The 25643-nt window shown below is 38.5% G+C and overlaps 1 protein-coding gene across 1 annotated transcript in view; it reads left to right on the top strand.

Moving 5' to 3' along the window:
• The window catches only part of tnn (tenascin N), a 39008-nt gene extending 22851 nt beyond the window's left edge, over positions 1 to 16157 (top strand). The window contains exons 9-19 of the mRNA XM_034703446.1: positions 2461 to 2724; positions 4770 to 5033; positions 5360 to 5623; positions 6980 to 7243; positions 9416 to 9546; positions 10287 to 10425; positions 11133 to 11284; positions 11685 to 11781; positions 11901 to 12065; positions 12653 to 12816; positions 15411 to 16157. Coding sequence (XP_034559337.1) covers positions 2461 to 2724; positions 4770 to 5033; positions 5360 to 5623; positions 6980 to 7243; positions 9416 to 9546; positions 10287 to 10425; positions 11133 to 11284; positions 11685 to 11781; positions 11901 to 12065; positions 12653 to 12816; positions 15411 to 15560 — 2054 coding nt within the window. The 3' untranslated portion in view covers positions 15561 to 16157. The remainder of the gene's footprint in view (positions 1 to 2460; positions 2725 to 4769; positions 5034 to 5359; positions 5624 to 6979; positions 7244 to 9415; positions 9547 to 10286; positions 10426 to 11132; positions 11285 to 11684; positions 11782 to 11900; positions 12066 to 12652; positions 12817 to 15410) is intronic.
• Positions 16158 to 25643: the final 9486 nt, after the last annotated feature.

The raw sequence follows: 25643 nt of genomic DNA, 5'->3' as shown, positions 1-25643 counted from the left end.
TAGTTGCTTTCTTCTCCTGTGTGCTTCATAAATCAGTTTTCATGATGCAGGCTGCACACTGACACAAGACTGACCTCGACTGAGCTGCTGCCACAGAGGAATAATACTAAATGATGATTGCTTTTGCATTCCCCTTCACTTCCTCTGTGTCTCTCCTACTATGCCTCTGTGGCTCTTTTATTTTCTGTTTCCCTTCCGTTTTTGTTGCTTCTCTATCTGTGCTTTCATGGAAATTCCCTCGATAGAGACTAACACCCGTTCAGACAAACGCACTACACCAACTGCAGTGCTTGCTTCTTCTGTATATCTCCTTTAAGTCCTCTATGACTCTACAAACAGCAGCTCTGTGCTTGTGTGTCCTCTTCCTACCACAGCTCATCCTGTGGAGCTCAGTGAACAGAACAAGCCTGTGGGTTGGCTTCTGTGCTGATGATGTTCTTTAAAGAGCTTCACAGAGTCGGAACACAAATTCTCCTTCAGTTTGATAATCATCTCTAGTATGTTTGTTGCTGTTGCACACCAATTAAATGCTGAGGCTAAATCTAAACCTGTCCCATTCATACTGCACATTACTGATTTTTCATAATGCACTAACCATGCCCCATGTATTTAAAGTCAGTTATCCCTGTTTTGTTAAAACTGTCCTCTAAAAGGAACAGCATCACTTATTTCAGCTAGTTGACCAAAGTCGCATGTGTTAATAGTAAAGTTAGAAGGCCTCTGGTCTTGGGGCAAAGGATGAAGTCAGGTGATGTTGTTCTAGAGTGAGGTGAAATAAAAAAATTGGATGTAAACAAAGCAGACAGCTATTTGTTTCCTGTTTTTAACAGACGGCCAATATTGTAATCTGTTTTTTTTTTTTTTTTTTTTTTTTTATTAGTTTATTTGACAGGGGCCATGCAAAACAAAAACTGTCAAGCCAGAGTTAGCTATAAGCTAATTTTCATCTGTGGTCCCTGGGCAGGAAGATGTTAACAAATGTACAATACAAACGAAAAAAACTACTAGCATTTAAAACAATACATAGACTACTCAACACAGTCCATCACTAATAACAACACATTTAAAATTACATTTCATTGTCTCTAATTTGATGCATTCAGATGATCACATGATTGTTTTTCCTTGAGCCATAATTTCAGTTTACTTTTAAAAACACTGAGGCTTGTACAGTCTCTAATGTGAGTCGGGATTGAGTTCCATTTTCCTGCTGCTCTGACTGAAAATGCAGACTGTCCAAATGCAGTCTTCCTACGTTTAGCTGAACAGTCTCCTCTTGTTGATGCCCTGGTCTCCCTAAGATTGTTCCTGCAGAGTAACACACATTGTTTAAGTGTTTTTGGTTGATTGTTTGAAAGCAGGAGCACATCATCCCTAAATCTGAAGCATGTGTTTATTATTGTACCAATGAAGAAAAAGTCCTCCTTCCCTTGATAAAGTATTCACTTTGACCATTAAAACAATATTTCCCCCCAACTAACCGAACTGTTTTTGTTTCTGAGTCTTAATGGAAACAAAAATATACACTTTTTTCAGTAGTGATTTTTATGAAAGCCAATTTCTTCCTGTAAAAGCCTATAAGTGAAGACTTTGCCTGAATGTTAGAAAACAAAACAGCAAAGATAAGATTTTAAGAGATTGCAAGTCAAAATTAAGTGATTAAAAGAAAAAGGGAGAGATAAAAAGTTGAAATTATGAGAAGTACGTCATAATTATGAAACAATTCATAACTATGAGAGGTCAACATATGTGAATAAAATGAGGTATTATGAGATTAAAAATCCCAACACTAAAGTTAAAATAATGAGAAGGTAAGTCATAATTATGAGATAACAGTTTACGATTATGCAATAGTTATTTATGGTGTTAATAGTTTGGACTTGTATCATATAATTAAGTATTTTTAGTATTTATCAGGGCTAAGTCTCTGTTCTTTCACTGGTGGAAATGTGCATCCAAAGATTTGTCACAGTTTTGGATGACAAGAGAATCACTGTCACCTGCTGAGGCCTCAGTTTAGAAAATACTCAAAGGTGTCATTCAAAAGTATAAGAAAACACCTGTTCTCTCGTTATATTCATATTCCTTCATATGAAGGAATATTTGGTTTGGTTCACGGTTATTGCCTGAAACTACTCTTAATCTGTAAAATGCACAAGCAATGTGTGAGTACAGCAAAGCTTCTTAGAAGACAAGAAATATTGGACACATTAAAAAGCAAAATTTTGCTGCCTTTTAACAGCAATTATTTATCTCTTTCTCTCAACTTGAAACTGTAAGAGGTGGAAGATACAGAATTATTATGGACACTTTGCTTCTTTTTCATTCCGACAGGTGCAGCTTATGTCTTGTTCAAACTTTTGTTGTTTTTTTCTATTCATGGATTCTTATCCTGCTTGTTTTGTTTGTGTTTGAGGCATACATCTCCAGGTTTTCACTTATTTATCTTTTCCTCTGCAGACATTGACTCCCCTCCCAACCTGGCCACCACTGAAGTAACAGAGGACACTGCAACAGTTTCCTGGAATCGGGTCCAGGCAGAAATAGAAGGCTACATGTTGAGCTACACCTCTGCTGAAGGCTCCAGTGCAGACATTCCTGTTGGGCGAGACCTCAGCTCATACAGGCTGGTTGGCCTAAGGCCTGGAGTTCTCTACACGGTCTACATCTGGGCTTACAAGGGAGACAGAGTGAGCAGGAAGAGTTCAACGGAGGCTGAAACAGGTACAATTTTATGGTACCCTGGTTTGTGTAAGGGATGATGAGTATATTTGATCTTGTTTGGGTTCACAGTTGAAGAGGTTTGCAGGCTACCTTTATATAAATGAAGGACAAATAACTTCAAAAGTGTCTGATATGAAGACAACTCAACAGTAACGTTTGTTCTACTGAACCAGACAGAAGCAATGCCAAGTTTAAAAGAAACATTTTATTCAGCGTACACTTTTGAAAATATCAAAGGCGTGCTCTATTACCTAGAATTCTCAAGCATAAAGTATTCCCCAGCAGTTTGTTTCTTTTTCTACAGACTGAACAGAAAGAGAGATGTTCTAAGCATCTCATTTTCTTAAGCTCCTTTGTGCAAGCTCCCTCCTTTAATTGTCCTTGTTCACAATGCACCAATCACTTCCTTTTGATCTTTTGAGGGTGTAGTTTTTCTGCAAAATTCCCTTGTCTTTTTTGTGGTGGCAAGAAGTGAAAAGCATCACAGAGGACTTTAGACACTTAGCACGCTTCAACCACTTTTTTTGCAGAACTGCCAGGAGGGAAACCTGAACTCTCACTGAAGAAGCCTATTAAACATAATTAGGCTGGACACCTCATTTAAAGGTTTAGTGTAGCTCGGGGCTGAATGTCTCAAAGAAGTTTGAGAAGAGCCAATTTTGCTCATTCAGCAAAGCCAGCTATTTTGTTGAACCTTCTCTTAATCTTTGCTGTTGTGAGGTTTAGCAGCTGTGTCTGTCTATTTGCTTTTATGCCTTTGAAGAAAGGCAGCAGAAGAGCGCTTTGGAGAGCGTTGACTGGCAGATATTCAGATTGCTTTAGATATTCAGTAGAACACAAGGACTCAAATCCTTTGTGACATTTACAGACATTTCTGTAAAAAATCTACAACTGTCACTTTGTGTTGATGAAACTGTTGAACACAAACAGTATGAATGTTTATTTTTATTATCATATTCAAAGCAGGAAAGCTGCAAACAACTCAGTGTTATGACTATTTGATCATTATTTATTGCTTTTAGTTTGTCTTTTTTACAATTAGCTGCAGCAGGTGTAAGGTGTGTTGCAATATGTGCATGTTGACTTTCCCCTTATGATTGGTCCAACAAACTGCTTTGAGTTGCTGTGATAGCTGGATATACCTGATGTCTTTACCTATTTGTTTTCCTGTTTTATACCAATGTATATTTTTTCCGTTTAGTTTCACTTTTCAGATTTTTCTCATTGCCTTTAGACGAGGGAAGCAGACATGCTAGCTCCAATAACCTCTCTCATACATCAACCAGCAGGAGTGAACTAGGTCATAAATCTCTGACATGACTTAAAACTTACTTCCTAAGCTGGTATTCTAGCAGGTGTCATTTCAATTCCCTTTGACATGAGCAGTCCGGGAAGAGGAAGAGCTCTTACTATTTTCTGTTGTGATGAAACTGTAAACACATTGAAAGTTTAAACAGCCAGTCTTCAAGTCGAAGGGTGAGGACTTTTAAGTGCACATTTGTTCCAGTTTTTTAAGAACACAATTATTGAGTGTTAAGTGACGCAGCAAATATACAAAATGCAAATGGGATTCATTCAGAAGCAAAGCCAGCTATTCTAAATCCATCATCGATGGTTAATTTTTCTTTACTGTGTGAGAGTTCTCAAAACAACTAGTTTTTGCAATACCAGTTTGCATGTTCTTTTATTAACATAGCTCATGATAACTAATAGTACTGATTCTGATATAACAGAGTTGTGTTATGTCAAACTTGGATTGAAAACCTCTGCAGAAAAAGAAAACAGTAACATAGGCCTGTTATTGGATTATTTTGGTAACTAACGAAATCAATTCAAATTTGTTGTATTAAACAACAGTTATTCAGCAGAAAATAACCAAATAATGAATAAAACTCACTCCAACACTCGATCCAGGTTTGACGTTTCTAGCCCTAACTGCATTACGGTGATGCTGAATCAGCTGTTTGTAGCTATTGTTATGTTTGTACTGGATGCAGTGATTCATGTAAGTAGTCTAACTTTACTAACCATAACTCCCCATGCAGAGCTGGATGCTCCAACAAACGTCATGGCCCAAGATGAAACAGAGTCCAGCTTCAGGGTGTCCTGGGATCGACCCCAGGCCGAAATTGACGGCTACATGTTAACCCACAGCTCCACTGAGGGCTCGAGTGAAGAAATCCCTCTTGGGTCAGACACTTCTTCATATGTGCTGACCGGCCTGAGGCCTGGGGTCCTCTACACAGTCGACATCTGGGCCATCAAGGGGAGCAAAGCCAGCAGGAAGGTTTCAACACAGGCCGAGACAGGTTTCACATCTATGACTTTCTGCTCTTATCCAGGACACATAATTACCGGACCAGCTAATGCCACATTTGGGGTCAAAGGCTCACATACATGCACAAGCATGTTTAGGCACACTAAACCATTTTGACACAAGTATTTGATAGAAAGATTACCATTTTTCCACAAGATTTAATCTCATCAACATCCTGATATAAGATCATAACTCAACTATTCTTGGGCAAAGATGAAATCAGGTCCTAAGTAGCAGGTCTTAAATCACAGAGTTTAGGTTCAACCACAGCTAATCTACAGTAGTGTATTAATTTTCTTTACTAACATCTTCCTCTAGAACTTGATGGTCCTGCTAACCTCTCAGCTCGAGATGTGACAGAGTCCAGCTTTGTCGTGTCATGGGATCCAATCCAGGCTGCGATAGACGGTTACATGCTAACCTACAGCTCCTCTGAGGGCTCTAGTGGGGAGATCCCTCTGGGGCCTGACAGCACATCCCACATGCTTACAAGTTTGAGGCCTGGAGTCCTTTACACAGTCTACATCTGGGCCATCAAGGGACCCAAAGCAAGCCAGAAGATCTCCACACAGGCTGAGACAGGTCTCAAATCCTCTTTCTGTTAAACCTAATTACATGACCAATTAAAGCCATGTTCACCTCAGTCGTTCTTACATAGAGCAATTTAGCTTCAAGAATGCTTGACATTACAACTCCTTAGTAAACCTTGAAGAAAAACACGTTATTCACATGGTAGAACGCTCATAATCAGCTTGTTTCTTTAAAGCAGTTTCCAATCTATTCATCCATCAGTTCATCCATCTACTTGCCAACTTCCAATACGGATCACAGCAAAGCAGCCCAGACTTCTTCTTTTTCAAATAACCTACTTCATCTCTTTCTTGGCAGTCTCACTGCAGCTCAGAGGTGTTATTCCTCTAACATGTTCTGGGTCTAACCTGCAGTCCCCCCTCAGTCAGTCATGTCTGCAGCATAACAAGGCCAGAGGGGTGATTCTTTCCTAACAACCAAAAAAGAGATGATTAGAGCTGCTGCATTCTCTGCAAGTTCTTTTAAGATCAAGAGAGTCTTTAGCTCGGTCATTTTAACCTCTGGTATCCAATAATGTATTTAGCCACAGGAGTATTGTCCCCACTACAACATGCAGAGAATATCATACATAATATTGGAGCAAACCATTTCTAGTCTGGTGACATTACCCTTCAAAGAATCACTTATTGATAATGCATTTCACACACACACAAAATGTTTTCAGTCTGTATCATTTGCCTCTAAGTTCCCCCAGCCGCAGGCATGGCCCCAGGGGCAAAGGAAAGGCTGTTTAGTCACTTAGCTTGTGCTGTAACTGTGACTCCATATGCAAAATAGGAACTTATCTCTTGGCCCATCATCAGGGTGTTGTGAGACAAAGTGCAGTCAAACAGCTTCACTCTGATGAGAGCTCAGCTACAAAGACACTCCTGGGATCCCATGTTGTCTCTTACAAGCTGACTGACTGGGCCCTTCTGTCTATTACATTAACTACATTTAAACAGTGACGTGGCATGAATCTAATGAAAAGATAGAGCCATCATGAAATCCATCCGAAACCACTTTGTCAAGGTCTCAGGGGCCTGGAGCCTATCCCAGATGTCACCAGGCGAGAGGTCAAGATGGACAGGTTGCCAGTCTATCACATGGCTAACATAATGTCATACTAAAACACTGATTCTTTTTTTGATTATGCAATACATGAAAGTAAAAATAGATATGAACCTAACAATCATACAGATAAATTTACCCAATGCATGAGAAAAAGTTTTCATTGGCTGCCTTCGGGTGAGAAATGAAACCTTACATCCTGTAGTATTCACTTCTAGTTCTTGTAGTTTGCATCTTGTAGGTCTTGTAGCTTGCATCAGTAATATGTTAACCACTCTCACTAACATCTTCCTCTAGAACTGGATGCTCCTTCTAACCTCTTAGCCCGAGATGAAACAGAGTCCAGCTTCCTCGTGTCTTGGGATCCAGTCCAGGCCGACATTGATGGCTACATGCTAACCTACAGCTCCTCTGAGGGAGATAGTGAGGCGATTCAAGTCGGGTCTGACAGCACCTCTTACACACTGACTGGCCTGAGGCCTGGGGTCCTCTACGCAGTCTACGTCTGGGCTATCAAGGGGAGCAAATCAACCAGGAAGATTTCCACAGATGCAGAGACAGGTTACTATGCTGCAAACAGGCAGCATTTTCATTTGGTAGTAATATGCTCCCCTTTCACTTGAAAGATGATGTTACACACAAGCAAAGGAATGTAAATCAGGGATCATAACACTTACTTTATTGTCTAGAACAGATCCTGAAGTCAGAGGAGGAACCCTCATATGGGTGATATAAACAATAGTAACCAAAAAGGCATGCAGACAGGCTTGGAATTGTGTGTTAATGTGTTTCCTACCAGGCTTCAAAAAGCCATGCAAGGCCCATGAGCATCACAGCTGGAGCACTGTTTTGAACAATGCTGTAATTTCTGTGTTGCACGAAGCTGTTTTTCAGTAACAAGTCCCAGGTATCTGTGCACACAAATTCAAACAGGTTACTGCTCTTTACTTTTAAAAACAAAGACTATAGTCTGAGAGTTTCCAGTCAGTCTAAATGTACATGTGGTGATGGTTTGGGGTAGTATTTGTTCTTCACAAGCAGTGACTTGGTGCAGTATGTAGAGATGCAGAAAAGCTGTCATATTTCTGATGAAGAAGGCAAGAACTTCAATCATTTTAATTTAAAGAGTTGATAAGAAATCTACAAAGCCTCTGAAGTCCCATAAGTTGGTCTTTTTTTTTTTTTGCTCTTTTTTTTTTAAAAAACTGCAAAACTTCCAGGAAGCAGCTAAACTGCTAATCTGGCAGGAAATGTATCTCCCAGACCAGGCCAGGCAGTGTCAAAGTGAAAGTCTTGCAGCTTAGAGTGGGGTAAAAATAGCAGCTGCAGCACATGGTGGATGTGTTTCAACAGAGGTATCTTTGTGCGTGCCAGATGATGTGTAAAATCACCTGGGAGCTCTAAGTGAAAGCTGGATCTTTTTCAATTAGGCAGCAAATGGCCGAGGTCTGGATTATAAACTTGTCACGTCGTAACTCATTAGAAAGCATAGCTGGCTGCAGACGAGCACAGTGCTGAGCTCAGACAGGAAAGCCATTGTGTCAGAAGATATCATCTGGGACACATAAAAGCACATGTTATTACAATTGTGACTTTACTGGACCTTGTAACAAGCACCATCAATATGTCATTTAAAACTGTCTGAAACCAGCATCCCTGCATTTCACAGTCTGATGACTATGGAACTCCGTCTCACTGTCCACACTATTACATCCTTTTAAATAGTGATACTTAAACTGACTGTCAGGTGAATCATTCATATAAACAACAGAAGTGTTTATAGCATAATAGGTCTTATAGTATGACTCTCGACCTGAATGGTTGGTGACAAACTATTCCTCTAATTTCATGAGCCATGTGAGGTTAAGACTCCTACTGTTACAGCAGGCATCACTGTGTCAGGCAAATTATTTCAGCGTCTGTTGCAGATCAAACCTCCAAAGCATTTAGATAAAGCAGAGGCTGAAAGCCGGTTTATCTGCAGAAGCTTACTGTAACTCAGTATGTGGGTTGGAGTCATCTCAGTTGTGTACTTCAGCTACATAGAGGCTGAGAAGCTGTGTCAGACACATTATTTTATTGTTATTGGGGTAGACAAAAGGAACAAAGGATGGAAACTGCACTCTCAAGTAACATGTATCTGGGTTTTGGAAAATGTAATTCACATAGAGAAATATTTGTACTTTTTAGTTTATAAGTTCATTTAACAGGGACCATGCACAACACAACTGCGGAGTCAGGGTTAGCTTAAAAAGCTAAATTACATCTGTGGTACCGTCACACTGTTGTGTGAAGCAGAAACAAAATGTTAAATAAAACAGATTAAGATGAAAAATAAAAACAATATATCTTATCATAGAGGTCACTGACACGTTTATGGAAGAGGATTATGGCCACTGAAAATATCAATTTTTTGAGGTGTTTTTTTTAAGTCTGAGAAATATTCAGAGAGGCTAGACTTCTGAATTTAATATACGAATAAAAAAAATACACCTTCATTTTTTTTTCTGCGTGCCCACCCTCCAATTTTTATTTTCTATTTTAGTTTAAATCCTCTGTCGTTCATAAGATTATTCCCTGTTTGAAAAAAAAATAATCTTATGAAAACAGCGACGAACGTTTCTGCTTACCCAATCCAGACCTGAGTTCACACCTGAGAGAAGATGAACTTAGAGTACAGTAGACATTATATTCATGTCCAGTAATCTGCTCTGATTTACCCTCCAACCACAGAGATGGATTCACCCAGGGACCTGAAGGCGACCGATGTGGAGCTGGACTCTGCCGTTCTAACCTGGATTCCTCCTCTGGCTGACATTGAGGGGTACATCCTCACATACAGAGACGAGGAGGCCAACACTGAGGTACAACTCTGTGATGTTTGATACGCTTAGACTGGAAATGACGATCAAAAAACATCTAAAGAGTTAAGCTTTAAAATTTGAATTGTACTCTTGGAGACTTAGTATAATGGTAAAAAGTACATAAAGCGCATATTTAAGTGTTAAATGTGTGTTATTGTCCAGAAAACAAAGACCTTATCCAAAGGAGTTTTTCTATAAAAACGGTATTACTTAGGCTTGAAAACCTTTATCTCAGGATCTAAATCCAGAGCTGAAGGAAGTACTTACACTCACATGTTAATCTGAGTTTGAGTAGCAGCATGAAGAAACCTTAAATCATTTTTTGTGAGTTAAAGCAGAGATACAGTTACTTTCAGCATCATGTCACCTAATTGAAGAAAAGTGGATGTGAATGCCTGTTTCCATTGTCAGATGAGCATAAATGCTTCTTAAACACAGTTTCTTCAGAGCAAAAAGGCTGCAAAGATATATTATGTCTAAGCTTTGTGAAACGCTGACCTCTTGTGGTAGAAAATAAATGTAACCCACCAAAAGTCATTCTGAGCACATAATTGAGATGATTGATATTCATTGAATACTTTAATCATTTTTAGAGTGATACCCACATTATGAGAGAGTCTCTTACTGAAGTAAATGACAGTATCATTACAGACAGACCTTTTACATGCCGTTTCTTAAAAGAGACATTCCTTAAATGTTCAGTTAGATTAACTGTTGCTGTTGTTGTTCATTGGTGTCAGGCTGTGGAAAAGCGTCTTGGAGCCGGAGAGAGCAGATTCTCTCTATCCGGTTTGGGGATGGGAAAGAGATACATTGTGACCCTCATAGCCTACAGGGGGAACAAGAGGAGCAGAGTGGTGGAGACTGTCTTTAAAACAGGTGTGTGCACTGAACTGAACTGCTGAGTATGTCTTCTGCAGATCCACAGATTGGTTGTATAACACTGTTTACTTTGTTTTCACTTTATGCTGTCCTGAAATATGTCCCATCTTAAGTATCAAGGGGATAGTTGTTGGTTGTTTTTTTTAGGTGTGGTCGTGTGAGGTACTTTCGAAAGTAAGTGTATCACCAACAGGGGATACCAGTCAGCTGAGCCCTTTTGTTTTGAAACAGGGCGGAGAATCTGCAGACACAAGGCCGTCAACTACTGCAGAAGGGATGATGTTTGAAATTATGTCGGACTGTGATGTACTAAAAATGTACACATTCAAGGGCAAGTCGAGCCATACATCACAGATTCAAACAACTGATCATTGTGCTGCACGAAAGTGTGCAAAGAGTGCAAAAACAAATGGGCTATCTGATGGCGAACTAAACCACATATGCACTTATACCAACATCAATGTTTTAGTTGGATTTTCTCAAAATCAGCCAAATAACCTGGTAAAATCGATCCCATCTGCAGCGGTTGATAGCCTAGTTTCTGGTCCAGTTCTCCAGCAGGTTTCTCTACTTAGGTTCTTGGCTGATTGAGATACTCTGTGGCTTGGACACTAACTATTGACAACTGCTTCTTATAGAAATACAGAAATAAAAAACTAACCCTTTGAATTACTATTAATAATCTGTTGCATTTTCTTCCCTAGTCAGTATCGGTTACCCCTTCCCCATGGACTGTGTTCAGATCATGAAGAACGGCAATAAGCAGAGTGGTATCTACACTGTCTATATTAACAATGATCGCTCCAAGCCAATTGAGGTTTACTGCGACATGGACACTGATGGAGGAGGCTGGCTTGTAAGACTTATTGATTATCTTCAAACTAACTTAAAGCAATGCTGTCCTTTGAATGTGATTCAAGAGAATTACTTTTACATGTATGTCAGCATCGATCTTCCTGGTAATGTCCACACACCATTAAACAAAAAAAAAAATTTAATTTAGGTTCCAGTATTTTTGGAGCTAAAGACTAAAATTTGAAATGTCCCAGTCACTAATCCTTATTTTTTGAGTGATCTCTTTGAAATTGTTTTCCCTCTTGTCTCCAAACTTGAAAGAAATGTTGTTCCTCTTTCTTGATAGTAGATAAGAAATACTGCTTGCAGGTGTTTGAAATAGTAAACAACATTTCAAAACCAATAGTTTCAAACTTCAGTGCACCAGCTGCCAGTGAACATCCTGCTCTTGCTGCTTGTAGATGCTCCAGCGACGTACCACTGGCAAGCTGGACTTCATGAAGCGCTGGAGGCAGTACATAGCTGGTTTTGGCGATATGACAGATGAGTTCTTCATCGGTGAGGGCTATCTTTTCTTTTCTTTTTGTGCAGACATTGAAGCATGCACGTATGAACAATAATGGAATATTTTAATATTTCATCTTGTTCACCTGTTCTCTGTGTTGCCGCTCCCTCAGGTCTGGATAAGATATATGAGCTCACCAACACTCCCACTCAGTATGAGCTGAGATTTGACCTGGGCCTTGGATCAGAGAGAGCGTTCGCTGTTTATGACAACTTTAAGATTGCACCGGTCAAGCAGAAGTTCAAACTCACTATTGGCACATACAGAGGAACAGCAGGTGAGCTTTTTTGCCAGAAAAATCTACCAAAACACAATAGATTGACACTCAGGAGACAACACGAGCAACTTTGCCTGCTCACATTTTTTCTCTGACAGTTTACTCAAATAGAAAAGAAAAAGAGCGGGCAAGGGTGGGAATGAGACAGACTGGAGTAGGTGTATAAGGGTTTCATGCAGTAGGCATCTTACCCATAAGTCTTTGGGGTGCTGAGAAAGCAAAAACACACCAACAGTAGGTGGGATATTTGTTTCAGGCAGTTAAAGACAGAAGCTGTATGGGGAAGGGGGCATTTGATGGAAACAGGCTGCAGTGAGCTTTGAAGGCAGACAGATACAGATGCACAGCAAGTGGGACGCTGTGTCTACAAATACCACAGTGTGCTGAAACAACATATACTGTATATATCTATTTCTGGCATTTCATTACATTTCCCCCATCAGGGAGCATATGAAGACAAAGCACTGAGCAGCCAAAGTCTGTGAAAACACTGCTGGCAGAGGAACAGCATGCAGCTTGTTTTCTACACGTTTTTAACGTCCAAACTGTACTCACTGTTTTTGTTATTCATCGTTGATTATCCCCAGGTGATGCTATGACCTACCACCAAGGCCGGCCCTGGAGTACTGTCGACTCGGATAATGACATCGCCCTGGGTAACTGTGCCTTGACCCACCGTGGAGCCTGGTGGTACAAGAACTGTCACCTGGCCAACCTCAACGGAAAGTGGGGAGACAACAGGCACAGCTTGGTGAGTGAGGAGACAGGCAGCTTACAGAGATGTGTGTTTTTTTTTGAGGATGTAACCTGCCTTATTATGAATCTGCCAATATGTCTAAAAGGTAAAGGTATTTCTTCATTTTAGTTTGGGTTTATTTGTTCGGAACAGTACACATAGAACAAAACTGAAAACAGCTGTCCAGTGCAAGTACCTTCGTTTTTTTTAAAGCTGATGCTAATTTGCAACATCCAACAAACAAGATACAGCAAGATTCAATAAAACACACATTTAGCAGTGACATAGCTGCAGATGATGAATCATGGGTACAAGTTTCTTGCTGGATTAACCAGGATTTGGTTGCTCTCTTAAAAGTTGCTGAGTTTGCAACAAGTTTCAAGTGATCGTGCAATAAGTACCAGGATTTTGCTCCTTACACAGAAAAGGCTGTTTGAGCAGTAGAGGTTTTGCAGAATGAAAACTGTAAAATTGCCACTTGAAGCTGCTCCAGCTGATCTGCAGCAGCTCTGTGGACTCTATATGTTTGCAGAAAGGCTGAGGATCAAGTCTACTGAAACATTTAAACACAATATGTATTAATTAAAATCTCAATTGAACCATGAAAGAGACCATTTTGAAAAGCAAACACACTAAGTTTCCAAATTGATTCGGCAGTGCACAGGGCTTACTACAGTTTCTTCAAACAAGTAGTTTACTGTATAGATTCATGATGTCTAAAACCAGACTGCGCCAATAGTGGTGGCTTTAAAATCAAAATAAAATGGAATAGATGTTGATCCAGTTTTGTGGGTTTGACAGATTAGACTTTGGACTGTCCTGATCCTTTAGAGTGTTAAAAAAAGCATCACTGCACACCTTTATCACCTTTGACTAGATCTTAGTGATATATTACACTTTGCACCAGCACACATTCAGTAAGGGATTATTTACCTACAGTACATATTTAAATCATATCTATTTTTTTAACATTAAAAGTCATAACTGGCCTAATAGTTTATCATCAATGACACATAATGAAGTTAAAGAGTAATTCCAGTAAATTTAGGCTCTATTTAAAATGTTTTGGAGTCTAAATTCAAAGTTTTATTTTTTGGTCCAGTGGATAGCCTTTACCTGGGTGCCAAATAATCCTTTGGGACTACTGTAAGCATGAACAAAGTACCTGTGTTAAAAGTGCTTCTTTCTGCCATCAACAGGCTGAGACTGTTATTTAAAGTGTCTGACAACTTTATGGAAAAGATGGCTTGTCTCATACCTTAAACTCTGACTCATATTTCCATCATCTTTACCGTGCAACAACTTTCCTCTCCTGAGATTTAGGAGGCCGAGTTCAGTCTATGCTTCATCTCAAAAGATATTTTCTTGACAGAAGGTCTCTATCTCTGCAGGAGCCACTTCCAAAATATTGACAGGCAGTACCATTAAACTCTTTTGGTGTAGTGCACCTTCACACCCACAGGGGGCACCCACAGTATTATGTGACCAAGAGTTGTACCAAACCAAGTCTTTGGATTCTTGAGAAAAAAAATCTCCACTCATGAAAATGTCTTGCTGTTGCTCATTTTTATACTATACACTAATATACAATACTTTCTTTTAATCCAAGTTTCTTAAAAGTTCTTGTTCTGTAGTCTGCTTCATTAAATCAAGCCACACCGAAGACTTTTTGTTCAAACAATATCGATCCTTCATACTTGTGAATAAAAATGCAAGTGGATCTCCAAGCTGTTTTATTCTCTGTGGTTGCTGTTTAAATCCTCTTCTCCTCAAAATGTCAATAAGGCACATTAGATATTCATCTTGTGCTCTTGTTCAATTCAGCAGTCACTGAATGTTTTAACACTCAAGTATCGCAGCTAAGTTAGAAAGAACTTTACTTTGTTTCTATTTATATTTCATTGTATAGACCTCTGTTTACCGTCAAAAGAAACCATCAGTCTGTCCACCGTCTGTCAACTACAGCTCACAACAAACTAATTATTCTGTGAAGTCTGCTTAAATAATACACACCAAAAAAAACACCACTGGTACTTTGGATTACTTATAAACATGCTTACAGAAAGCCAAAAAATAAAAAAAATGCTAACTGGGGGCAGTTCTCTGGTCAGAAATCAAAGACAGCTTCACATCAGCCCACTCCTCCATGTTTGGATTGGATTGTGGAAGAGGCAGAAATGGCCTGAATCCATCAGCGGTGATAAGAAAACACATTGCTCACACCAGCTATAAACCATAAGTGTGTTTTTACCAGGCTGATAGGGTAACAACAACAGTTATTATGTCTAAGGGAGACTGATGCTGAAGGAAATGCCAGGGGAGACCTCTGCTCTTGTCGAGATTTCATCCATAATATTGCTCCTGCAGATGTCTCCCGCAATGTTTGTCTGTGAAATGTAATAACAGTCAAAACAAGTTTGTGCTAACATGAAATGAAGCCAGAGGCTGGTATTCATTAGTGTTTGTCATTCCACCTGTCTGTCATACTGCCTGCTTCATCCTCTGTTTCTCTTCTCTTTCCTTTTTCTATATAACATCAACCACTCCTTAAATCATACTTTTACTTTTCCTGTCTTCACTTGTAATATCCTCCTCTTCTCGCTCTGCAGGGAGTGAACTGGGAGCCATGGAAGGGTCACCTGACATCCCTTGACTTCACAGAGATGAAGATCCGACCTGTGGGAGCTTTGTCCAGCAGGAAAAGACGATCGCTGATGGCAAGAGAGAAGAGCAAAACCAAAAACCTCCAAAAAGTATAGAAGAGCATCTACAACTGAAGTTGCACAGTCATAATCAGTCCCATTAGCCTGCTATATGCCAGATTTTGGTGTTTCCATACACAATTATGTCACGGTGCTAACTACACAAGAATCCTCGCTGATCTCCATGCCTGTGTGTGTCCCACCTCTTGGACAAAATGTACACTTGTATGAGAAATGCTCACATGTTCTAGTAACTTATTTTCTCCTCAGATACAACAAGATGATCAGAAAGCTTTAACGGGATAAGGGGAAAAGCAGCAAAGTGAAATCTCAAGCCTTTTGAAGTAGGACATTCACAAGTTAAGTCTATCAGCTATAATGCAGTTTTAATTTACAAACTATTGTTTCGCTGATCATGATAGTAACTAGTTTTGAATCAGGAAACAACAGATAAAGTTAAATTGGGAAGCAGAATCCAATTTATCTTCTTCAACTGCATTCATTTTAATTTCTTTTTAAGCCTCAGGACAGCAGCCGAGGTTATTTGTATTATATATTTGTTTATTTTTTTGTCCTACAAAGACCCTGAGTAGTAACTTTTCTTGTGTATAGTACTTTTTGTCATAACAAAATAAATGTTAAAAATAGTTAAAAGTGTGATTTTTTTTCAAGAATAGGTGGGGACGATAATTATGTTACAATCCAATTACATTTGTTTTAATTACATTACATTTTGTATCTACAGTATGGTCTAATTTAATGCATTGCCATCAGGGCAATTTAGAATTATTCTTTTCATATTCTTTGCAATAGCAGATCTTTTTAATTGACTAAATTTGAATGCATTAGTGACAAGAATTATTGCTCTTTACAGCTCAGCTGTAAGAGCCAGCTCTTTAGGCTACCAATTGGCACTTCATAGTATCATTCTGTCTTTCATTAAATCAGACATTTGGATCAATGTTTTGACCTTTGACTGGTACTTGTGCATGTATTTCACTTACATTATAAAACTTAATTATAGTTAACGGTATCATTTCCAGAATAAAACTATTTGAATAATTGCTGGTATAAAAACATTCATAGTATGCCATCAGGCACAAGCTGTTTTAAATAACAATCAAAAAGGTGAAAAGGAAACCAGCAACCAACACTAGAATGTAGGATGTATCTAGATCTTTGCAACCAAGATACTTTTTAATCTTTTGTATCTGATCGCTTGTAGAGATATTTCTCATATTCTTATCTTCAGTGATGTCACCACATTCAGGACAAGGTCATTTAATTGAGATGGCTTTTCAAAACTTTACTTTTAAGTTGTGTAATCTGATGACTTTTGTGATTCTGATAATTACTTATTCTCAGTAATACCAGTTTACATAATACAGTATTATATCTTAAATGTGATGAAGTTGCATCACCTGCCTCTGTGCTGCAAACTGTCACATCATATTAGTTGATGGAATACTTAGAATAACAATCAGCGGCTGTGTTGAATTATCTCATTGCTCCTGCTTTACATTCATACAGCTCGTATCAATCAGTTTAATGTGTCCATAGGCCCGTCCAACATTAATAAGAGGGAAGTTTGTTTGCCCCATCTTCACAACCTAAATGACCAAACCCTTATTTTCAGTCTGGTGAGCTGACATGCTGTCAGAGGTTATTAATACAGCTCCGACCTTCCCTTTGTTACATAATTACTTTTTTTGTAACTTTTAATACAGATTCTGTTGGTTAATGTGACAAGGACAGAGCACATCAATCAACCCTTCTGCTAATCTGCCAAAATTGATGTAGTCACTGCCGATCATAAATTTTTCATTCATTAAAATTTATTTTTCAGCCTTCATGGCCCATAAGTTTTATTTCAATTAGTCCTCCATCAAGAATTTCAAGGTCAGAGATAAGGACGTTTTCATAATTTAAGTACTTTTTGTTGACTGACATATCCTCAAACTCCAAGTAACATTAGTTTCCTATTTAACCCTGAATATTCCTACTGTGAATGAAAAACATACAAATTATCATTGGAATTTGAGGTGCGTTATTACTCATATTTTATGTACTGATGTAGTTCTATATTACCTTATCATTGTTTTGACTGAGATAAGACAACCAGTCCACAACCACTATGTCTCTGTGGTGCCGTACAACAGTGCATCAAGCTTAGTCTTAATGCTAACATAAGCATGCTAACATGCAGACATAACAGATGTGAGAGTTTCTTGAATCAGAATTTTGTATTTTATACTTTTAATTATGGTCTCAATGTATTTGTTGGCTGTTGGGGCCTAAAATGAGGCTCAGTTAAAAGCTTAAGTGCAATTTTACACAAAATTATCAAGTCTACCATCAAGAAACTGCATTACGATCTGCAAACAGCCTGTTTAAACGATAAACAATAACAACAAAGGGCTTTTTAGACCTACAAGTCAAAGCTTATCACAGTGTTGTAGTCGAGTCCCCAAATCCGAGTCGAGTCCTCAGTCCTCTGTGTTCGAGTACGAGTCCGAGTCCAAGTCACCAGAGAAAAATCAGAGTCCGAGTCCAAGTCGAGTCCTCATGACTTGAGTCGGAGTCCAAGTCGAGTCCTCAATCGATAATATTATATATATCAAGGACGGCAGCTGTTTGAATCCAAACTATTGACTGTTAGACTGGCTGTGTGGGACCTGGTCTGGCTGTGTGGGACCTTTTGGATGTGTAGGAAACACATTTCTTTCATTAACATTAGTATTGGAGTTATTTCCATCATTTTGTGCCATAAATATAAATGATTCTAATATATTCATAATCATTTTACTTTATGTCATGTATTTGTTGTTGTTTATATTAAGGGCAATGTCATGTGCATTATCATTATTTTATTTTAGTAAGCATTTTGATAGTTTGATGGTTTTCACCTGGATGGGCAGGTAAGATAGGAGGGGCGGACACAGGGAGAGGTGAATGTTTTTCCTTCTTTTTTTTTTTTTTTTCCAGAAGACGTTAGAGCACGAGGACGCTACAGACTGTTTGGTGATAAAACTATCTTGTTTAATATGACATCAGAGAATCTGCAGTTTTTCCTGGACATTTAAAATGTGTCTGATCCTGTACGATCCGCTCTCCCCCAGCGCCGTGGCCGGTTTGATTTTCAGTTTTGATTTTAGTAAATTGACGAGGTCTAACTGCCACTGCAGAGAGATTCTAATGAAATCCGGCCGGTGTGTCTGGGGATTAATTTATCAATGAAGCCACAGCGTTGTGTGACGTGCGTAAATGCGCGCCGCGCTTCAGTTGATGAGGGGACGAATCTCAGAGATTCTGCTTCACTGAGATCACTGCCGGTGTCCAATAAACTAACAATAAATCAAACTTAATAACTTTGGTTTAGTTACTTTAGTCGCCTTTATTACCGTTATACTAACACAGTAAAGTGATGAACGGTCTCAAGAAACTTTAGCATCTCTCGCACTTTTCGGTTCATCCTGGACAGATGTCTGTTAAAGCTTGAGCTGGTCTCTTTCCTTGATGGGTCTCTTAAATATCCAACATGTCGCTCTGCTCTCGCTGCATTTACTGTGAAATCTTTGAATGAAAAATGAACGGCTGGTAGCATCTTTTAATCCTGGCAGACGTGAACGCGCAGGCAGGCAAACGCTCGTGCCATGCCCTCACTCTTAACAGAATACATTATATGAAACATACAAAATATAAAATGAACATTAAAACAGTCTGTATCAATATATAAGCCCGAGTCCTCCTCTCTATCATCCGGGTCCTTTTGCAGTCAATGCTCAAGTCCGACCTCAAGTTCGAGTCATCAGTGCTCGAGTCCAAGTCCAAGTCACGAGTCCTGCAAAACGTGACTTGACTCGGACTCGAGTACTGCAACACTGGCTTATCAGTATTTTTGTAGATTAGTTTTCACTTCTTTAACTCTATCTTTTATACATCCTTAGAGTTTCTTTTTTTTAATCATTGTCTGAAAATGTTAGCCATTTTCACCGTCAATTTATATATTATCTAAAACTTTTGACCTTGTTGTGGGGGTATAATTTCATCCTCTTAGATTTTATAGCTGGCCATCCATTATTCATTGTTACATTCACTCTGAACCAAAAAAGGCAACTTGATGAGGGTGTCCAAGGAGATTGAGGAAACACTAAATTCACTGGTTAATGGATGAAGTTATTACATGGAAATGATAGTCTGACAATTAAGTTTGCTCAGATTGTATTTGCAGATTTCATAAATGAATCTGTTCTCAGACTTGGATGACACTTCACAATAAACTGCTCCATCAGTGCTGCCACTCCATTGATTTTCTCGATGTAGAACTGGAGAGTTTCTACATTACAACACTTTCATCACACTGAATTGAGCAACTATACTCGCAGGGACTGATGTTTGTGTACCGTCTGTTTTCATCATAACAGTTTCCCAATTCTGTAGCTCTGCATAATCTGCAGACAGCAACAGCTCACTGGCTGTCTGGGTAGAAAAAAAAATCTCATCATTCAAACCCTAAATATAAAGATAGCATAATCTGTTGGAATAAGAGTGCACTACTTCAGGAGTTTTATTTGCTCTGTAAAGGTCGAATGAGGAAGTTAAATGAAAACACTGTTTGGTGGTTTATTTATCAAAATCAAATATTGGTGTCAGAAGGCTGCATGCTGCCTAAAATTTGGCTGAAAATCTTTCAAGTGAAGCATTTCTTTTTTCTACGCTTTGAAATGAAATGTCTCATGAAAGCTTATTGATGCAAAAAGCTTTTTCAGCCACTGTGATTGCAAATTACTTTAAGGAGATTGGTTCCTGGCATTTGTCTGCGAGGCAATTGGTTTGCTGCATGCCAGGATAAACAGAGCGGGGAGTAAGAGCAGTTTGGCCTTTCTCTCCCTCTTTATATCTGTCACCCCCACCTTGGTTTGTTTTATACAGTAATATACAGTATAGGCTTGCAGACGTACACATTTGTCTACTCATGTCACTCAGGTTGACACTGAATAACCTTGGGTGCAGTGTGACATACTTTTTCCATGAGGCAAGTTGGTAATGTTGTAACAAGGGAGTGTTTGTTTGAATGGGGTGGAGATTGAGCTGTGGGTGGAAAGAGAGAAGTTCAGAACAGACAGACAGAGGAGAAGAAAGGAGAAGTAATGAGGGCAAAAAAAAAAATACCTCTTACACACCCCAATAGTATGCTGCAATATTGTCATTTCATACCTTAAACAGAAAGAATAAAAATTGAAACGAGAAAAATAAGCAGCAACCTCCAGCTTGGAGAAATGAGGCACATGCAGTAGTGCAATGAACTGCAGTTCCTGGAGTGTCCACTTGAGGCTGTTTCCAAAAAGCCACAGAATCCCTTTCAACACCCATTTAAGATGCCAATTTTTACAGCAAAAATTAAAAGTGTCTAAAGCCTGAAGGAGAAACTTTTTTCTTCTGAATAGCTCATCCCTCTATTCATACACATCTCTCTTGGATCACTTTTTTTATTATTCATCTGTTTTGAGAATATAAGGCTTAGAAATGTACCTAGATTTGCATGACTAGTAGCGAGGCTAAAGTTAGCTTGTGTCATGTTACTTGGACTATGTCCTTGTACACTAAATGATTAAAACACACTCTCTCTCAGTCAGAGGGTCCCTTACGGTCTTTGCTGGTGTTGCAGTAAGCCTGTGGAAGAAATTGGAAATATTTGAATTTCCAAAATAACTTTGTTTTTGTCCCCCACCTTTTTCTAATAGATGACAGGACACAAGAGTAAATAAAGAGGGATAGTGAAGGTCACCAGCTGGAGTCAAACTAAGGACAATTTGGTTATGTTCATGCACTTCAGGACACTTCAAACTTTAATTTTTAATTTTAATTTTAATTTTATTTTGAATTTATTCCCAAATTATATGTATGACATACTTTTTATTAAAATGTTATTCCTCTTATCAGCCTACTTGCGGGTCAAATTAACATTGAACTTGACATTAGCCAACTTTCAGATCATAGGATATGTTCAGGACACTCTTAAAAGTAACTGTCCCCACTGGGACATGCTCACTATTGCTAAGGTTGGTGACTTGTGAAATAAATGAGGCGAAACTTTGTTAATTGTGCTGGAGAAAGAGCATTTGCATTGGTGATAAAAGTAGATAAGTAAGTTGAATGTGGCTCTCATGTCAGGTGGAGTCACAACTGTGCAGTGATATAAGCTTCACTCAGGGGTTGAAAAGTAAAGTCTAAAAAAAAATCCTGTCAACACTGTGATAGTTGTTTACATTTAGTCACACCATGGCGAGGCACTCCGGTGATAAAAACGATTTGTCAGGGAGTTGGATACACTTTTTTCCCCCACATATCATACTGAATAGAAGAGAAAGTCATGATATATCTTTCTCAAAGACACCTCAGGCCTAAAAGAATGAAATAAACAAACAAGTTGTTTATATTCTGAGGTGTAACTTATGCTAATACTTTGACAACAGCCGATTTCCTCCGCAGGTTGAGAATCAGGATTTGTGAGACAGAACACATTTCCCAGAGTACATGTCTGAGCCTTATTTTAGTCAAAGATTTATTGCTCCTGAAGCCAAACTGATTACTTGCATCACAGATCGCTCTGCTACGGCCATCAAGCTGATGATGGTAATTACATGTTCATGAAGATCACCAGAGGCGGAAGGTTTTTTTTAATTGCTCTGCTTTAGCAGCTTTCAGTTTTCTTTAATATTACCAAAGTACATACCCCCTTGAAAAAACCCATCCTGTTTGACATACTTATTTTGCATAATTCACTGCAGTAAATGATGATGTCAGTTACAGTTTGAAACCATGCGAAACAGATGTCAGACTCTGTGTAAATGCACATCTATAAGATGCAGCTCTTTGCTGTAAGTTGTGTCTTATATTTCATAGTCAGTCACAAATCATGTGGTCTCAGTATAATGTGTAAACAGTTTGCCATAATGAAAAGAGGCTCTTTCCCATTGGGGTTTATGTTCACTTGAAATAAATTGTCTGCATAAATATAAAAGTTTTGTACACATATTTTCAGTTTGAGCGACCATGTTGAACGATGAGGCCAGAGTTATATTTGACATGTTAACACATAAAGATAATAACTTTCTGTCAAAACTAAAGGCTCTGTTGACTTCCTTATGTATCACAAATAGAAAGATAAGATTCCACAAATCTAATATAAACAAAACTTACCTGTCACCCATGCCATCCCTTATCATTGTCTCTCTATATGTCAGAATACATTATTCATGCAGTGCTACCAACAAAGCCGGCCAGGCTCATAATTATATAAATGCAAGAACCACCTCAGCATTTTATCAACTGGGAAAACAACAACAACAACAACAAAACTAGACACACAATGCCATACATAATTGGATGGAATCAAAAGCAAGGGGCTAATGTAAAGAAAACTATCCAGGACTGCACATTTGCAGTTCAAACAGATGAAAAACACTATGTGTTCCCTCTGATCACAGCAAAGTGACGAGAGAAATAAGCTGAACATATATATTTGATACCCCCTGCGTTGTGCTCCCTGCTGATTGACAAACTCTGGAAAATAAAACATCATCTGTTCAAAGTGACAGCATTAAAAACACAGGGAGGGTCAACATCACATATACTGCCTAACAGGTGTTAGGAGGAAAAGTGTGGACTGTTGAAATGTGTTCACTGAAAACAAAGTGATCTCATTAATGCAGCTAACACTCCAGTGTTATTTATAGTACATGGCTGTAAAAAAAAACAAAAAAAAAAACAGTCACACTATAATGAGTTTATAAACGGATAATTAGGATCAGCAAGCTACGGGCAGCTGTCACCTAAAATGTAATGAATTAAAATCGTCAGCATTCATGATAATTGATTGAAAATAGTAATTAGTATTCCAGCTTGATCAGAAAACAGATACCAGTTTCAGATCTGTGCTAAAAGTATGCAGCTGCAGCAACAGTCTCAGATAAATACAGGACATTAACTCTGCATTATATTTGCTGTGGTGCATGTTTCAGCATCCTAATGAGGTGATAAGAAGCTGCAGTACTTATACACTTTTCTGTGAGAACAGGTTGAGATTAAACCTACAGCGAGCTAGCTTAGCCAAGTGTTAACACTGCAAGTAGGGGTAAACAGCTAGCCTAGCTATGATTCTCGGTAAAACTTTAAAATCTGTGCTTCCAGTTTTCCAGTTTCCAATTGTACTTTAAGTAGTATTGTCCACTAGCAGTTTTGCAAGCTTTTGGGGAATGCTGCAAAACAGTCTGGGTGGAGGATAAAAGTGGTGGGAGGTGAAAGTACATCTAACAATCTGACTCCATTCCAGCTTCTCTAGTTGCTCGTTGGTCAGTTAATAATGGCAATAAATGGGAAAGGAAGCCCTCTGTCGTGAAAAGCTAGCAACATAGGAGGCCCCAACAGTTTGCCGCCTCTTCCAGAGGGTGCTTTGTCTTCAGACCTTGATACAACACTGCACATAATCGTTATACAAGACCAGTAAAGTTTTAAGCTAGTTTAGTTTGTGTACTTATAAAAAAAGAAGAGATGATATGTTAATAATAGATCATTAGTTAGCTTCAGACAAGGCTAATCTTTCTGTTTCATCTGTTTCTTCTCTAATTTTTGCTAAGCCAAGCTAAACCAAGCCGATGGCAACTGCAACACATTTGTTTAGAGATTGACTTGGGACCAAACTTTCCCTTTAAACATATCTTTGATCTGCTCCCCATTTTATTATTAGATTCATCGTGTAAAACATTGGGGTTAGGGCCAGTAGAATAGAAACTGATAGTAAATCTCTCTGACAACAAACCAAAGGAACATGTTCGGCCAACCCTCAGACCCCCGGATGATGTCATACTTTGGCACCCGTTCAGTTTAGGTAGCAGCACTTATTAGTCATCATGCGTAGCTGCAGAGGCTTTTATTTTGCAGGGTAAGCCTTCAAATTAAGCCCAACAAGTATAGTTTCTCGCTCTGAACATGAAACAGAAGAGACAAACCCAAATGTTCACATGGGAATGAATCTGTCTGTTCAGTAATGAAATGAGCAGAGCCCGTTTTCCCAGCAGCACTTGAGCTAGGAGATCAGCTCAGTGCCAATGTAAGCTAATGCATAAAGATGAATTTACTATCGAGACACTTCTGCTTAATTGGGCTTTTGGATGTCATATACTTAAAAATAAAAACCAGCCATCAGACACAATCCACTTGAAGACCAATAACTTATTTCAGGGTTTCTTTGCTGCTTAAAATTCAGAAAAAAATGTTAATTTGTATGATTTTCAAACCTTGTGTCAATATACATTTGAAACGATTATGCACATATAATTACTGCTGATAAACAAACCTGGGCTGGTATTAAACTACTGAGACATACAGTAATTCTGCTAACAGACTTTTTTATTTGATTTAAATTCACCATACAGGAGCAGCTTTGAACTGATCACTTTATATGTATGATTTACTGTGATATGTTTTGCTTTTACAGCATTAAAAATAAATATTCTTTATCATGTAATTAATTCAACAACAATAATCTTAAAGCTGCTTTAAAAAACGTTCTGCTTTTATATTGACTTTAGTGCCCCCTATGGGCCATGGTTTGGATTTGATTGATTTACTGACCTTATTCTGTACACAAAAGTAGTATTTTCTTACAAAGAAATCTAATTTTGCTTTATGTTAATAGTTAAATGTGTACATTTGCTGTGAAAAATGTTGTTAAAAAGACACTTACTCCCTCACAGCTGTTTCAGGCACTGAAAAATATACATTGCAGTTAAACAGTATAGAATGTTCTGTCTTGTTAATGATGGTCTCATTTACTTTTGTAGATCATACAGAGGATATAATATCAGTTTCAACCTGGTTCCCAAGCAGTTGAAAACTTTAGTTTTGACTTTACATGTAAGGGAATGTGCTAACTAGAATCTGTTTTAATGGAAACAATAAGAAACCCAAGGTGTAGGAAGAATAATTTGCTTGTGGTTGTTATTGATTTGCACATAATGAAGACAACAGATAAGGATTACAGACATAATCAATGCCAGAGTCATTTGTGCTGTTTGCAAAAACACCTTGTGTTGCAGGAACAAATATTCATCTGTTGACCAAGTTATCAAACCTCTG

This window comes from Notolabrus celidotus, chromosome 15, assembly GCF_009762535.1.
Source record: "Notolabrus celidotus isolate fNotCel1 chromosome 15, fNotCel1.pri, whole genome shotgun sequence".
Lineage (NCBI taxonomy): Eukaryota > Metazoa > Chordata > Actinopteri > Labriformes > Labridae > Notolabrus > Notolabrus celidotus.
The sequence above is the reverse complement of the archived record's forward strand: the minus strand, read 5'-3'. Positions and strand labels throughout refer to the sequence as shown.